The following is a 16,941-nucleotide window of genomic DNA, read 5'->3' as shown; positions in this document are numbered from 1 at the left end:
ACACGATGAAAAGGTTTTATCTTAAATTAGGAGATGAGACTTGCTGTCAAACCTACACACACACTTTCATCTCAGAAGTTAACTGCACCGACAGACAAAGCCCATGCTTTCCATGTTACTACCTAACAGGTTTCCCAAGCATCCCAAGATGTGAAGGTTGGAGTGGTTGGTTACTCTGTAATAGATACAGGAGCACACTAACACCTGACGTTCAAACATCTATTTTAATAGGCCTCAGAAAAATATGCCTGATGCATTCAGGACCCTTTAAATGTCCCCAAAAGGAAAAAATGTTTTTCTCCAGTTTTAAGTTATTTTGGGTAGCCAAATTAAGATAACCTGTTGGCAATATACTTCAAATTAGTTTTTCAATTCAAATTGAAAATCAATGTTCCCCAAGTCTTCAAGACAGTCCCATTAAAATTCTTTGAAGTGAGTTTGTAATAATCCAGACACAAAGTAACTACAATTACAATAAACTGAAAATGCTACTATAAAATTACACATGAATTAAGGCAAATTTTCAAATCCAGGAAAAACAATTTGAAAATAATTTTATCTGACAAGAACGTTTTCTTAAAGTGAAATTCACCGTACGCCCAGAGGGAAGTGGAAATCTCTAAAAATGTGAAACATTTATTTTAAACAAATTGGTCTTTGAACCTTGAGGGCTGTTTCCAAACACATGAAGCACGGGCACCAGGGCAGATTGGGATGGTTTTAAAGATTTACCGGCCAACTTTTCCCCACCTGTTAACTGAACCAAACAGTGAATGTACTTTGAAACAATCAAAAAAGCTGGCATAAAGTGATTCCAAACTTGCAAGACGTCTACGCAGTGAAACAACACACAAAATTCTGCGTTACTAATGAAAAAGAAAACGAACACTGGGGAACGCAAATCTAATCTTCTCCCGGCAAAGAGGCATGCTTTTTTCTGCTGCCCGCCGAGTTGCCAGAACCTTGAACGGGTGTTGCCAACCTGCAACAGGGTCAGAAAGATGAAGACGTGTTTTTGTTTTTTTAATGCACAGCGAAATGTTTTCTCAAAGAGTGAAACAGCTGAGAACTTCCTTACCTCCGAAAAAAGTTGCCCGCCTGCTTTACAGATGGGTGCACTAACTACGGAGGCAGCTCGGACTAATCTGTGCCTTTCTCAAGGTCACCGCAGCGCGAAAGAACGGCACTGTCCGGACGAGGGTCCCAAGTCCCCAGCCTCTCCACACGCCAGGGCGGCACAGCCCAAAGGTGCCCGGCCCCGCTCGTACCCCAAGTACCACGAGACACTCGGAAAGAGACACCCTGGGCGCTCTCCGTGCAGCTCCGAGGGGACTGGGGTGCCCGGTGGCCCGCCCTCCCCCGAGGCGGCAGTCGCCCCCGCTCCGTTCTCGTAGTAAGAGGGCCCCTGGCCCAAAAGAACCAGGGAGGTGGCCCAGGGTCGTGCAAGGCGCGCGTCCCGCCGCGAAGGGGTTTACTTACCGTCGCTCTCGGCCCTGACAAGCAGGGACATGCCCTTCAGCCGCTCCACGTAGCCTGACGACACATGCCCAGTGCCCCGGTCGTCCCACTGCCGGTCCTCGTTGAGCGTGTACACCTTCACCCGCCGCCGGGTGTCGGTCATCGTGCCGCCCAGGGGCTGGGGCAGAGGCCCCGCCGGAGTCGCCCGGGAAGGGGGTCCGGGGTAAGCGGGGGCCGAGGCGGGGGGACGCCCGCAAGCAGAGGGTTTCCCCGCTTCACTGTCACCGCTGGCCGCCGCGGGGCCGTGCTGCCGCCCGCATGGCCCGTTCCCGGGCCCGAACTCTGGGCCCCCGCTTTTTCTCGCCTCCGATACCTCGGCGCTATTGTCCAGGCCCGGCGAGCCGGCGGCCCCGAGGGGGCGCGTAGCGCTTCGCAGCCTCCCGCCCCGCCGCTATAGAAAGTCGGGGCGCCGGTCACTGCGCTGCTCCCGCCCCCACCATGATGTCCGCGAAACCGCTTCTCGCGCCACCGCCGCCTCCTCAGGCCGTCGCCGCCATGTTTTCCTTCCTTCTACCTGGCCCTGCCACCGCAGCCGGTGGCTCTGCTCCTCTCGCCTGCTTCAAGTGTCCGACGCCGACGGGCGCCTGCTCCCGTAGCAGGCGCCTCCGCTGCGCGGGCGACTCCTACAGCCCCCAGGCGCCGAGCGCTCCAGGCCTATTAGAAGTCTCTTTCCTTCGCCGCTGCCACCGCCTCTTCCGTCTTCCTCACGGAGCCAAAGCCGCCGCCATCTTGGTTCGCCCCTCAATAGCGGCGCGCGGGGCCACCCAGGCAGCCGCTGCAGGGGCGGCCCGCTGACCCAACCATTTAAAGAGACAGGAGCGAGGCCGGGAGCCTCGCTGCGTCGAAGGCCTGGGACGGAGGCAGGAGGCGGGCGCAGAGTGGGCGAAGTGGCGGGAGCACAGGGTGCGGAGGAGGGGGAACGCTGGTCGCGCCGGTGACGGCCGGGGCTCCCTCGCGCTCCTTGCGTGCGTGCAAGTCGTGCGAGTACGGCGGCGTGTACGTGCGTCGCGCCCTGTGTTCGTCATCAGCTCCGCTCGGGGATTTGGCAAGGGCGTGGGGCCCGCCTCCGGCGGATCGAGGGATTCTGCGGTCTCTGCTAATGGCGCGCTTGGTGTCTGACATTCTTTAGTCGGCCTGCTGCAGTCTCTTACGTTTCGCTGTCCACCCGCCTACCGACTTTGGCCTCTGGTCCTTAGTGCCTAAGGACTTTAGTGCCTCTGGACACTTAGTGCTTTAGTGTCCAGCTCTACGTCTCTCTTTTTCGGGCCGCTTTTGGGCCTGGGCTCGGAACCTGAGCACCGAGTTGTGGCGGCTGTCCTTTAGGAGGCAAATCTCCGGCGAAGGCCACAGGTTTTGGCAGAACGGACAGCCACTTGCCTTGGGAGCTGCAATGCTGTGGCGAGCCCAGAAACTTGGGACAGCTTGCATTTTCTGAGCCTGAGGTCAAGCCCGGAAAGTGACAAGTCTGAAACCTCACCTTACAATTCAGCTGCTACATCCATTTCTTTAACCTTTATTAGAACAATTCTAGTCCTCCATGCTGCAAAAAGGACTTGAGGAGTTTACAGAAACAACACGCGATGCTGTGTAATCAGGATGAGTAATTCTCAAGTTTACTTGCTTGTTTTTAAAGATTTAATTTTTAGAGGAAGAGGGAGAGAAATTGATGTGTGAGAGAAACATCCATGGTTGGTTGCCTCTCCTACGCCCCCGACAGGGACCTGGCCCACAAACCAGGCATGTGCCCTGGCTCGGAAGGGAAGGAAGCCTCAACCATTGGGTTCCCCAGGCTGGCCTAGACTCACTGAGCCACACCAGCCAGGGCTCAACGTTACATGTTAAACACCGCCAGTCTTCAGAAGAACTTAATTCCTTATGCCTCCATTTCCATTTGCCAAGCCTTCTAGGTCATTGCTGTCCACTAGAAAGAGAATGAGAACTATACATAATTTTAAATTTTATAGTAATCACTTCTTTTAAAAAGTATGAAGAAACCACTGAATTATTTAATGTGTTTAATCAAATGCAGTCTCTTCCAAATATTAGTAAATAAAATCTTAATGAGATATTTTTCTTCCTTTCCACTTTTTCTTTCTAAAAATTTTTGTGAGAGTTTATTTGAGCTAAACTAAAGACATGCGAGGGAGCAAGATCTCAAACACTTCTCTAAATTTCTTTTTTTTGTTTTGTTTTGTTTTTAGGCACTAAACTTAAAATGCAACGTGTTTTTTACCCTTAGTGCAAGGTTCTATTTGTATGCTAAATTTTCATTGGTAATACCTGACCTGTAGTTAGACTTTGTTCAATTTGCCGTTGAAAAAGATTCACATACTGTTATTTTAAACATATTGAGTTTCTAAAAATGAATCAACTGTCGATTCAATGTAAAATGTAACTGAAATTAAGTAAAGTTTAATTCAGTTCCTGTAGCCACATTTCAAGTGCTCAGCAACCACACGTGCCTAATGTCTACCCTTATGGCGGGTTCAGGTGTTTTAACACTGCCAGGAATTTCATACCAAACTTACAAGGTAGTTTGTTATAAACATCTAGTCGAGCAAGAGGCCCTGATGGCATTAGCAGGGCTGAGCGGTTTCCCAGGATGAAGGAGTGTCAGTTTTAAAATCAGAAGGTGGCCTCTTCCTCGCCCACCACGTGAAACGCAAAGAAGTGCTTGAAAGGGCAGCGTGAGAATTCCATTATCTTCAAACAAAACTGAAAATTATTTTAAAAAGACAAGCAATTGTTTTTTATAAAAAGTAAAGTGTAAGCATCAGGGCATAGCAATAATGTTGTCCACTTTGACACAGTAAGACATCATTTTTAAAAAGATTTTATTTATTTTTAGGGCAAAAGGAAGGGAGGGAGAAAGAGAAACATCAATCAGTTGCCTCTCCCAGGCCCCCAACTGGGGACCTGGTCTGCACCATGCTTGTGCCCTGACTGGGCATTGAACTGGTGACCTTCTGTTCTGTTTTTTCTGCAGGCAGGCACTCAGTCCACTGAGCCACACCAGTAAGGATGGCATCATTAAATTTACTCATGTTGTTGTTTACTTGATCACCAAGCCAAATGTGAACTAATTTCTGTGTGTGTGTGTGTGTGGGGGGGGGCAGGGGAAAGCATACATTTTAAAATAATATACATTTAGTGTAAATTAAATAGGGATTTTTTATTCAATAAAAGATTAAAGTTATATATATTACAAGGAATATTAACAATTATGTTTGCTGTATAATATAATCTTAAATAACAGTGAGTTGTGCCAGTCCAGTACCTCCCAGAGAAACAACCAGCAGGATATGTCTACAGTGAAAGAGATTTGGAGGAATTGCTTGTATGATAGCGGGGTAGGCTAGGCAAGTCTGAAATACACAGGGCAGGGCAGCACCGCACTGGAAGTCCTCGAGCAGGAGCTGACCCTGCAGTCCACAGATAGCATTTTTACTTTCACAGGGAAACCTTAGTTTTGGTAGCAAGGCCTTTGGACGGAATGGATGAGGCCCGCCCAGATTACTGAGGATAATCTACTTAATATCACTTCTACAAAATGCCCTCACAGCAATACCTTGATTACTGTTTGATTGACACAAGGTTATCACAATAGTAAATAAGTACTTTATGTAGTCACTTAATCCTATGGCACCCACAAATGATAAGACTATTTAAGGAAATTCCTAATGGAGTTCCACAAGGGGGGATGCAAGTCACAAAATACTGAGATACACATCAGTGGGTGTTGTATTTTGAGTCCAGGTCCTGCCTCTTAGAAGCTATCTGACATTCAGAATTTCTTAACCTCTCTGTGCCTCAGTTTCCTCACCTATAAGATAGGAATAATAATATCTTCTAAGATTGGAAGGATTAGAAAAGATACAATGCTTTATTTTTTAAATTTATTTTAATTGTTGTTCAAGTACAGTTTTCTGTCTTTTACTCCCATCCCACCCCCCTCAGTGCTCCCCACCTCCCTCCCATTTCCACCCCCCTTAGTTTTTGTCCATGTGTCCTTTATACGTGTTCCTGTGAACCCTTCTTTCCCTTTTCCCCTGAAATTCCCTCTCCCCTCTGGTCACTGTCAGCCTGTTCTCTATTTCAGTGTCTTTGGTTATATTTTGATTGCTTGTTTGTTTGGTTGTTTAGGTTCCTGTCAAGGGTGAGATTATGTGGTATTTGTCTTTCACCGCCTGGCTTATTTCACTCAGCATAATGCTTTCCAGTTCCATCCATGATGTTGCAAAGGGGAGGAGCTCCTTCTTTCTTTCTGCTGCATAGAATTCCATTGTGTAAATGTACCATAGTTTTTTGATCCATTCATTTATTGATGGGTACCTAGGTTGCTTCCAACACTTGGCTATGATACAATGCTTTAAACACAAAGCTTTTCCCTGGAACTCGTGTACCTTCACCTCCATGCATAACATAGACTTGGAAAGTATGCAGTAGGGTCCATTCATCATGTAATATTCACACTTACTCTATGTTACTTACCTGTACGTATTTGCATTTATCCTTTTGTAGTGTCGCCTGCTTTAGACTAAAAACCCCCGGAAAGAACAAGGACTAGGCTGCCGGGTTGTGCACTGCCCAGCCCCAGAACGCACCAGCCACTCAAATGACGCACCAGCCACTCAAATGACCTCCGTGTTTGACAGAGGAGATAACGGTATCTGTATGGTGGGAAGGCATGGAACCGAAAGACCTGAGCCCCATTGTGGCTCAGCCACTAAATCAGTGGTCTAGTACGAGACACTTAACCTCTTTGGGCCTTGGTTTTCTAATCCTGATGAGATGGCCATTAAGGACACTCCCAGCTTTCAAATTCCATAGGTGTGCAGCAGTGGTGGTAAGAATACAAGAAATCATGCTATCTCCATAAAGGCAGGTGCCAAGATGACCACACATTAGCATTTTTTGAAAGATTTTATTTATTTATTTTTAGAGAGAGGGGAAGGGAAGGAGAAAGAGAAACATCAATGTGTGGTTGCCTCTCACATGGCCCCCACTGGGCACCTGGCCCACAACCCAGGCGTGTGCCCTGACTGGGAATCAAACTAGCAATCCTTTGGTTCAAAGCCCATGCTCAGTCCACTGAAATACAACAGCCAAAGCCACATTAGCATTTTTATGATGTTACAAGTATTTTATCATCACAGGTGAAAAATCATTAAAACCCAGCAGAAAAATGTGCCAATAACCATCCATTTTTGTTCTAAACTATTTTTTATAAGTTATGTAAATAGTTAACTTGGGGTGTCCTATCTGGGAAAAAAATTACGTTTTCCACCCTTGATAATGTTATCATGAACAAATTAGAAAAATGAAGATAATTTTAGGTACAAGCTGGAACAACAAAAAATTTTTACCATCTTAAAATTCACTACCATTCACAATTCATTTCTTTAAATATAAAAACATCCTCATGAAGTGCTGACTAGCAACTCTTCATGTGTTAACAATAAGCAAAACAAGTGGCAAATACATTTACAAAAAACGAATTGAAGGGAAATTCTGTAAGTCTGTCATTCAGTTGGCATGCTTGGAAATTATTTAAGATACTTCTAGGGAATGGAAGTCACAACTGGAATTACAATGATTAGTTCTCTGTTCTTTTCATTGTGCAGATTGTTATAAAAATACATATATATACATTTTAATAGTTTATTTATTTATTTTTAGAGAGGGGGGATGGGAAGGAGAAAGAGTGGGAGAGAACCATCAGTGTGTGGTTGCCTCTCATGTGTCCCCTACTGGGGACCTGGCCTGCAACCCAGGCACGTGCCCTGACTGGGAATCAAACTGGTGACCCTTTGCTTTTCAGGCCCATGCTCAATCCACTGAGCTACACCAGCTAGGGCCAAAAAATATATTTTTAAATAAAGAGAAAGGTAGTTTGTTCTTTTCCTCAAATAGCTTTTTATATGGATTCCATATGTGTTTGTCATTCCTTTTCATCAAAAAATTTGATAAATACAAGCCATCCTAAAAGTACAGTGTTGTAGTAGTGATAAACATTTCTGCTGGAAACCCAGTTGGTACCTCATTGATGTAGATCTCTAATAAGAGGAGCAAAAGCCTGTGATATTGCTTAATTTGTATTAACTAACCAAGAACTTTATGTTGTACTGTCATAATACATATATAACCCTAGTCTTAGAAATAGTCATTTATGTGTGTGACCCAGTGAATAATAATATAGATGAGCAGGATAAATAGCAGTCATTATTTTACTAAATGTATATTAAAAAGAACAGGTGGGTATATTTGGGTAATTACTTATTTAAATGCTTCTCTTTCACTCCAAACCACGGAATGCCCTGCTCTTAGAATTATGTATTTTTAAAAGATGTGTCCTTACCTACAGTGATATGCAGCATATCGTAGAAACTCTTCAACAATAGCACCCATTTATGATTAAAAAAAACACTTAGCAAAGTGGGAGTAGAGGGAGCATACCTCAACATAATAAAGGCCATATATGAGAAACTTACAGCCAACATCATACTCAATGGACAAAAACTAAAAGTTTTCCCACTAAGATCAGGAACAAGACAAATATGACTGCTTTCAACACTTCTATTCGATATAGTGTTGGAAGTCCTAGCCACAGTGATCAGATAAGAAAAATAAATAAAAGGCATTCAAATTGGAAATGTGGAAGTAAAACTATCACTGTTTGCAGATGATGTGATAGTGCACATAGAAAATTCTATAGCCTCCATGCAAAAACTACTCGACCTAATAAATGACTTTGGCAAAACAGCAGGATTCAAAGTTAATATTCAGAAATTGAAGGCATTTTTGTATACCAACAATGGAATACCAGAATCAGAAATCAGGAAAACAAATCTCATTTGCTATAACAATAAGAAAATAAAGTACCTAGTAATAAACCTTACCAAGGAGGTAAAGATCTGTAATCAGAAAACTACACAACATTGAAGAAAGAAATCAAGGAAGACACAAATAAATGGAAGCATATACTGTGTTCAAGGGTCAGAAGAATTAACATCATCAAAGTATCCATATTACCCAAAGCAATTTATACATTCAACCCAATCCCCATTAAAATACCAATGACATATTTCTTAGTATAGAACAAACATTTCAAAAATTTATATGGAACCATAAATGACCCCAAGTAGTTACAGCAATTTTGAGGAAGAAGAACAAAGAATGAAGGATCACAATACCTGATATAAAACTATATTACTGTAATCAAAGCAGTATGGTACTGGCATAAGAACAGACACATAGACCAATGTAACAGAATGGAGTGCCCAGAAATAAACCCAATTCTCTGTGGTCAATTAATATTCAACAAAGAGGGCAGAAGCATAAAATGGAGTAAAAATAGCCTCTTTGACAAATGGTGTTGGTAGGCCTGGACAGCAGAAAAAATGCTGAAAAAATGAAACTAGACCACCAACTTACACCATACACAAAAATAAATTCAAGGTAGATAAAAGACTTACATATAAGTTGCAACACCATAAAAGTCCTAGAGGAGAACATAGGCAGGAAAATCTCAGATATTCCATGCAGCAATATTTTCAATGATATGTCTCCTAGAGCAAGGGACATAAAGGAAAGAATAAACAAATGGGACCTCATCAAAATAAAAAGCTTCTGCATGGCTAAAGAAAATAGCAGTAAAATGAAAAGAGAACCAACCATATGGGAAAATACATTTGCAAATGATACCTCAGATAAGGGTTTGATCTCTAAAATATATAAAGAACTCACATGACTCCACTCCAGGGAGACAAACAACCCAATTTAAAAATGGGTAAAGAACCTGAACAGATACTTCTCCAAGGAGGATGTACAGAGGACCCAGAGACATGTGAAAGGATGCTCAGCATCTCTAGCCATAAGAGAGATGCAAATTAAAACCACAGCGAGATACCACTTCACCCTGGTCAGAACGGCCATCATAAAATCAACAAACAACAAGTGTTGGAGAGGTTGTGGAGAAAAGGGAACCCTAGTGCACTGTTGGGAATGCAAACTGGTGCAGCCACTGTGGAAAACAGTATGGAATTTCCTCAGAAAACTAAAAATGAAATTGCCTTTTGACCCACTAATCCCACTGCTGAGACTATACCCTAAGAATCCTGAAACACTAATACAAAAGAACCTATGTAGCCCAATGTTCATAGCAGCACAATTTACAATAGCAATTGCTGGAAGCAACCTAAGTGACCACCAATAAATCAGTGGATAAAAAAGCCATGGTGCATTTACACAGTGGAATTCTATGCAGCAGAAAGAAAGAAGGAGCTCCTACCCTTCGTGACAGCATGGATAGAACTGGAGAGCATTATGCTTGAGTGAAATAAGCCAGGTGATAACAGACAAATACCATATGCTCTCACCTATAAGTTTAACCTAATCAACAAAACAAACAAGCAAGCAAATTATAACCAGAGACATTGAAATAAAGACCAAACTGACAGTAACCAGAGGGGAGGAAGGAGATGGATAGTGGGGGAAAAGAGGAGAAGGGCCAACAAGGGATATGTTTAAAGGACACATTGACAAAGGCAAAGTGGGTAGGTTTGAGGGTGGAAGGCAGGAATGGGTGGGGCGGGGGGGCATGGTGGGGTAAAAATGGAGACAACTGTGCTTGAACAACAAAAATAAATAAATAAAAGTTAAAAAAAAGAAACTTTGACAAATTCTCATTTTACCCAAAGGTCACAGTCAGCATTTGCCTTCAAGATTTATTACTTGCCCCTTGAATTTTACACTGCAGGCATGTTGACTGCCTCTAGTTCTCCAAACATCAGTTTGTGCTTTGTGTCCCCAAGCCTTGTGCCACTGTCTAGATTGAATGTCCTTTCCATCTCGTTTCCTTTAAAATCCTATGAAGGCATCACCTACTCTGTTAGACTTCTCAGATGGCTCCCATCCCAGACAATTGTAGTCATCCCTTCTTTTGTAACACTCCTGCGTCCTTTCATTACTTATGTTATCACCTGTACACTGTTGGTTTATTTATATGCCTAATTCTTCTACTTGCTGTGAAGATCCTTGAAGGTGGGACTTTCTCTTATTCTTCTGTATAGTCAAAATCGAGTACATTGCCTGGAATTTGGTTAGTGTGTAGTAGATGTTTATTGAACTGAATGCTAAAACTGCCTAATTAAGGATTTGATGTAGGCCTAGCCAGTGTGTCTCAGTTGGTTGGAGCATCGTCCTATACACCAAAAGGTTGGGGGTTCAACTCCCACTCAGGGTGCATAACATAAGTTGTGGGTTCAATCCCCGGTCCAGGCAGAGGCAACCAATTAATGTCTCTCTATCTCTCTCTTTCCCCCTTTCTTCCTCTGTCTCTAAGATCAACAAAAATGTTTTTAAAATTTTTTAAAAAGAAGTTGGCCTACTAACCGATCACAGACTAGCTACAACAAGATATGTGTTAAACAAAAGTCATGCACTGAATGAGCACAGAAGTTGTGATAAAAATGACAATTGTAGGGATCGGAGAAGAATTTTGTAGAAGAGGCAGCACTGGGTGAGACTTGAAGAGTTTGATGTTAAGGGAAAGGGGGACTGAGCATCTGAGATGGCAGGATTATGAGAAACAATAGCAAGCAGATAGACACATGTTATGTCAATTTAGGAAACTAAGCAGATTAGCATAGCTAGAGAGTACAAACTGGGAAAAGTAGTAAATTAGGGTGGAAAAAAGAATACGTGGCTCAGTTGTGAAATCCTGAAATGTCATTCTAAAGTGTTTGGACATTATTCTGAAGATGAATGAGAGATGGTCAGGTGACCACCCCTAAAACCTGAATTGTGTTAATCTTAATACCTTTGGTGTCCAGATGACAAGGGCTTCTTCTTTTCAGAGAGTGCTTTATGGTAGGCAATTTTTCAGATTAGTGACAAAGAGGAAATAATATAAGTATATTCTGCATGTGAAATGCATCCAGGCATTCATTATTTTCAGTTTCTTTTTCCACCTGTTAATAACTAAAGAAGGTAGGATAGTTGGTCAGGGATGGTGATGTCAACATGAAAGTATACCATTTATTTATTTAGCTATATTTAAACCAGAAATAAAATGTTTGGTGGTAACTTACTTTTTGTCATTCCAAATATTCTAATTCTGTATTTGAGGATTATATGTTTATACTCAAATGATGCTGAAATTCTGTTCCTTACCCCCAAGCACAGTGGTTAGATGGTACTTGATGGAAGTCAGGACAATCCAGATGGTGGCTGGATTTCTCAGACTATTACTAGGTGAGAAATATTCTTACCTCTTGAACAACACAGTTAGAAAGGGATGGTATAGGGCTGCCTATATAGTGTAGGGATGTTGTGTGAACGGCCCTATGCCCATGATTGCAAAACTTAGAAGTGTAGGGGAATTAACACTCCATGGGGGCAATTTTGACTAAGAGACATGGAAGCCAGTGAACAAATGCTTCCCTTTTATCCCTCAGACTATAGGTCCTGTGGATCCACCCATGGCAGTGGCCATGTTTGCTAACACCCTGCGTTGGCTTCTCCTCCTTCTCTACCTAGTACCCCTCCTCCTTTCTTTTCTCCATGGAATCACACTCCCCAACAAAATACTCTTTCTCGAGTCTCTTTGCAAATGATGTCAAGTCTCAGGTTTTGCCTTCTTTGATGCCTTAGCTAAGATGCCTCGACTCCAATGATGCTTCAGTTCTTCCCTTTCCCACTCACTCTGCAAGCCCAGCTCTGATCAGCCCTGCAGAGAGTCTGAGGGAGGGACGCTGACCTTTAATTCCCTCTCAGAGAAACCCGTTCCCATTCAGACACAGATAGAAAGAAGGGCCTATGCTCATGCTTAATCATCATCTCTCCATTTTTTCTGTGATCCAACTTCAGTTCAAAATAATTTCATAAATAAAAGTCAAGTTTAACTATGCAAAAGTTTCAAGGCCACCTTTGTAAAATACACAAACACACATATAGAAGTCTAATGCTACAAAGTATCTATACAGTCCCTGTCAGGTTGGTTTGACAGATCTGACATATATTTCCCGAATCAGGTCTCGGAACCTGAGTCAGACATTTGAGGTCTAGGTCATGCTTTGCTCAAAAACTCATTTCATACAGTCATTGCATCTACTTAAGTGAAGAGTCCTATGAAACAAGGTTTTCATATCAGAAGGTTTTTTAATATAAAACTCTTTAAATCCTATTTATTCCAGTCTTAAAAAATGTAATACATTCTACATTCTAAGAAATGGCTCTTGTAAATGGGATAAAAGATGTTTCCATCAGTAGGAAAAGTTGGGCATGTATTTAACCACTTGTGTTACGTCAGCCAGATTTTGATTATGGGTATAATTATCTCATTCCTTTTTGAGCTATGAAGAAATCTGAAACCATGGAGAGCAAGATAATGGTACTATCCATTAAAAAATGGAATTTTGTATAACACGCTTAATATTATTTGAATTGAGACCTGGGATGCTGGAATTCACACACTGATGTACTGTGTCAGAAAAAATTCATGATCTTGGGGGATAAGAATGGTGTTTGGCAAGAAAAAACTTTCAGTTCATAGCTACTTAGCTTGGCTTGAAGTTCAATGTGCTGGTTATTCTCCATAACTGGCTGCCCCTCCCCGCCCTGCTCTGTGCCCGAGGACTGTCCCTAGGCAGTGGGTCACGCAGGCTCTCTTGTCCTGTGGCTTTGGCTTCTGGTTGGGCTCAGTCAGTGGGAGGAATGGCATGAGATTATTGAGGGGGAGGAAATAGAAGGGAAAAATCATTGTGGTATTTTTCCCTTGTTTTCTTCTTGACTCAGAGCCTCAGATCTGTCAGGGTCTACATTCTAGGATAAACAGTTTTCTGTGGCTGGAGTGAGGTGTCTAAAGTGGCATAAGGTGGGGGTCGGATTCCGTACTGACCAAACCCTGAAGGCCTTTCATTGCTTCAGGTTCCAGAGTGGACAGGGATTCGTGAAAGGATTTTAAGGTGAGGAATGTAATAACTGGATTTGTTTGTAAAAGATAACTCTGGAAGCACTGTGAGGAAGAACTGGAGAGAGGTAATAACAGAGTGGGTGAGTCCAGTTACGAAGTGTCTCAGACTATGCGGGACATGGCAAATTCTTGAGTTAAAGTAGTTCCGGTGGGCACAGGGGAGGAAGGATGGATTCTAAGTACCCCTCCCTCCCACCCTCCCAGACAGAGGGGATCGGGTATGCCTTCCAGGCTGCAGGAATGCTGGTCCCCAGCCAGCAGTAATGAGGGGCGTCCCAGCTTGGATGCCAAAGGAGGGGCCTGGGTATGAACCCCAACTTTTCCTTCCACCTGGCAGTAATGAGGCAGTGCTCCCTTCCCCTGCTGGAAAGGCATCTGAAAAAGCCAGGCAAAAAGAAGGTTTAGTTAAGATCTAGAGTCTCTTGTCTTTTGACAAGAGGGTTGAGTACAGCTTCACCACTCACACTGCACACTTTTTGGATCTGCATCTAGTTTTTCCATGGCTTGAGTTTCACTCCATAAAAGAGCTATAAAATGGAAAAGAATCATCACAACAAAAATGGAATCTTCTTAGTGATACCAACATGGCAGTCTTGGCTGTGGATATAGATTAAAATCTTTATGTGAATGATATTCCTCAAGCTTTGAGAAAAAAAAAAAAAACCAGTTGTTTCAAAACCAAAACAGCTCCAGGCAGAAAAGCAACCAATTGTGAAATGTTTGAAGATTTGGAAACTACAAGACAAATTCAGTCAATCAGAGGTGGTCAGAAGCTGTTTGACTACCTGGCAGGCAAGCACGCTTTTAGGATAGAACATTTATTTATTTATTTATTCATTCACTCATTCATGCTAGAATATTTAGATACACTCCACAGGTATGCAAAGTTCCAACATGAATATGGGAATTACTCTGGAGTGGCAGATTATTTTTATTTCTGTAGAGTGTTCATTCCAGCAACAGATAGAAATGAGTTGAGTTCACTCTGGGAAAAACTGGCTTCTGAAACTTCATCAGAATTGGGATGCAGCCATGCAAGACCTTACACGGTTGAAAGATTATAACTCTGTGAGTTCTCCACTCCGGTCTCTTAAGCAGTGAACATGGCTCATTTGCTGGTTTTCTTCAACCACCCCAAAGGCGGTGATAACATGATTAATCTCTTCCTTTACCAGTCACAGTCTCTTCATGCAATTCGGATGATATGTCCACATATTCTTTGCTATTTAACTGAAGCAGTTATAACAAACCAGGATGTTCAAAAACACCAGCAGGTGCTAAAAGACCTAGTCAAAGTTATTCAGCAGGAGTCTTACATATAAAGAATCAGTTACGGAATTTGTCGAACATTTATACGGTTAATTTTGACTTTGATGAGGCTCGGAATAAGATGAGGGAATGTGAACCTGTGCTTGTGAACGACTTCTTCTTGGTGGCCTGTCTCTTCATATTGGAGACTTTGTGTCACCTCCACCAGTGTATTGGCACGAACGTGTTGGCAGATGAACTGAATGTGACTCTAGAAGAAGCCAAACGGTGTATTGAAATTTGGTTAGAGATGCAAGACTGGATGCCAAGGTTGGTTCTGAGTTAGGCCACGTGGTTATGAGCACAGTGCAGTCTCGCCCAATCAACAAGTGCTTGAAGAGACCAAAAGCCTTCCATGCAGAAGCCAGATGTTGGCTGTGAATATCGAGAAGAAACTTCAATAGTAGGTAAGAAGCTCCTAACTGCGCAACTCGAGACTCTGACTTCTAATGCAAAACTGTAAAGAAAAGATGAAAAAACAAAAAACTACAAAGGAAAGACAAGATGACGTAGATTTTATTATTTTTTTAAGATTTTATTTATTTTTAGAGAGGGGAAGGGAGGGAGAAAGAGAGGGACAGAAACATCAATGTGTGGTTGCCTCTCATGTGCCCCCGCTGGGGACCTGGCCCGTGACCCAGGCATGTGCCCTGACTGGGAATTGAACCAGTGACCCTTTGGTTTGCAGCCTGTGCTCAATACACTGAGCTGTGCCAGCCAGGGCAGATGACGTAGATTTTAAAAACAGCATATTGAGTATAAATTTTGAGGAATTTGAATAAAATTGGCTGTGTACAAAGAAAAAGATCCAGTCTCATGACATATTACCCAAATGTCCCACATTCAGTTGAAAAATCCTTGTCATTTCAAGAACAAGGTAGAGTTCAAATAAAAAAAAAATACAGCAAGGAGAAGCCAACACTGAGATGACAGATGTTAGAATGATCTGACAAACACTGAAAACAATCACCATAAAAACGCTTCGACTGACAATTACAAATACACTTGAAACCAATGAAAGAATAGAATGTTTCAGCAAAGAAATGCAAGTTATAAAGAAGCAAATAGAAATGTTTAGAAATGGAAAAAATACAGTAACTGAAATAAAAATAAAAACTTAATGGAGGAACTTGATAGCAAAATGTAGGAGACAGAGAGGATCCGTGAACTTGGAGGTAAAACAATAGGAATTACCCAATCTGAAGAGCAGGGAAAAACAGGCTGAAAAAATAATACACAGAGCCTCAGAGCCTTGTGGGACTACAACAAAAGATGTGACACCTCATGTTACTGGAGACCCAAAAGGAGGACAGAAAGAAGGCAGGACTAAAAGAGTCCTCAAAGAAATGATGGTCAAACACTCCCCCAATATGGCAAGATACACAAACCTTGAGATTCAAGGAGCTGAGTGTACTCCTAACAGAATAAGTATAAAGAAATTCACACCATTTACATTATAGTCAAACTTCTGAAAGCTAAAAACAAGGAAAAATCTTGAAAGCAGGGAGAGAGAAATACCATCTTAACTGTAGGGGGAAAACAATTTGCATAACAGCATAAAGCACAGAGGCCAGAAGGAAGTGGCAAAATAAATTGCCTACAAAACATATACCGAGATGGACCATATCCTGAGCCATAAAACAAATCTCAACTAATTAAAAAAACTGAAATCACATAGTGTGTTTTCTAATCACAATGGAATCAAAATAAAATCAGTAACAGAAAGATTTAATAGGGAAGTCTCCAATGCTTGGAAACAACACATTTATAAATAACACATGTGTTAAAGTGGAAATTCCAAGGGGAATTTTTAAAAATTGAACTGAATGAAAATAAAGGCACATCATTTTAATGATACATAAAAAATGAACTGAATGAGCCCTGGCTGGTGGCTCATTCAGTTCAGTTGGTTGGATTGTCATCTCCATGAACCAGGGTTGCAGGTTTGATTCCTGGTCCGGGAACATGTGGGAATCAATCAGCGAATGCACAGATAAGTGGAAAACAAATCGGTGTTTCTCTTTCTCTCTCCCTCTCTAAAATTAATAAAACAAAACTTTAAAACATGAACTCAATAAAACTTAAGATACAAATTTTAAAATGAAAATTTGTAGAACACAGCTAAGGCGGCACTGAGGGGA

The 16,941-nt window shown here is 42.2% G+C and overlaps 1 protein-coding gene and 1 pseudogene across 3 annotated transcripts in view; one reads left to right on the top strand and one right to left on the bottom strand.

The window, feature by feature from the left end:
- PPP4R3A (protein phosphatase 4 regulatory subunit 3A) overlaps nucleotides 1-2,497 on the bottom strand; it is a 38,953-nt gene extending 36,456 nt beyond the window's left edge. For 2 of the 3 annotated variants that reach the window (XM_037031728.1, XM_037031731.1), the window contains exon 1: nucleotides 1,480-2,497. In XM_037031728.1, the coding sequence (XP_036887623.1) occupies nucleotides 1,480-1,621 (142 nt within the window). In that variant the 5' untranslated portion in view covers nucleotides 1,622-2,497. The remainder of the gene's footprint in view (nucleotides 1-1,479) is intronic. The other variant, XM_037031730.1, reaches the window with a different exon arrangement.
- Nucleotides 2,498-13,712: 11,215 nt separating this feature from the next.
- LOC118976707 (eukaryotic translation initiation factor 3 subunit E-like) lies at nucleotides 13,713-15,250 on the top strand (annotated as a pseudogene).
- Nucleotides 15,251-16,941: the final 1,691 nt, after the last annotated feature.

This window comes from Sturnira hondurensis, unplaced genomic scaffold, assembly GCF_014824575.4.
Source record: "Sturnira hondurensis isolate 20B ecotype Veracruz unplaced genomic scaffold, ASM1482457v3 Scaffold0021143, whole genome shotgun sequence".
NCBI lineage: Eukaryota > Metazoa > Chordata > Mammalia > Chiroptera > Phyllostomidae > Sturnira > Sturnira hondurensis.
Note: the sequence above shows the minus strand (reverse complement) of the source record. Positions and strands in the feature narration are given on the sequence as shown.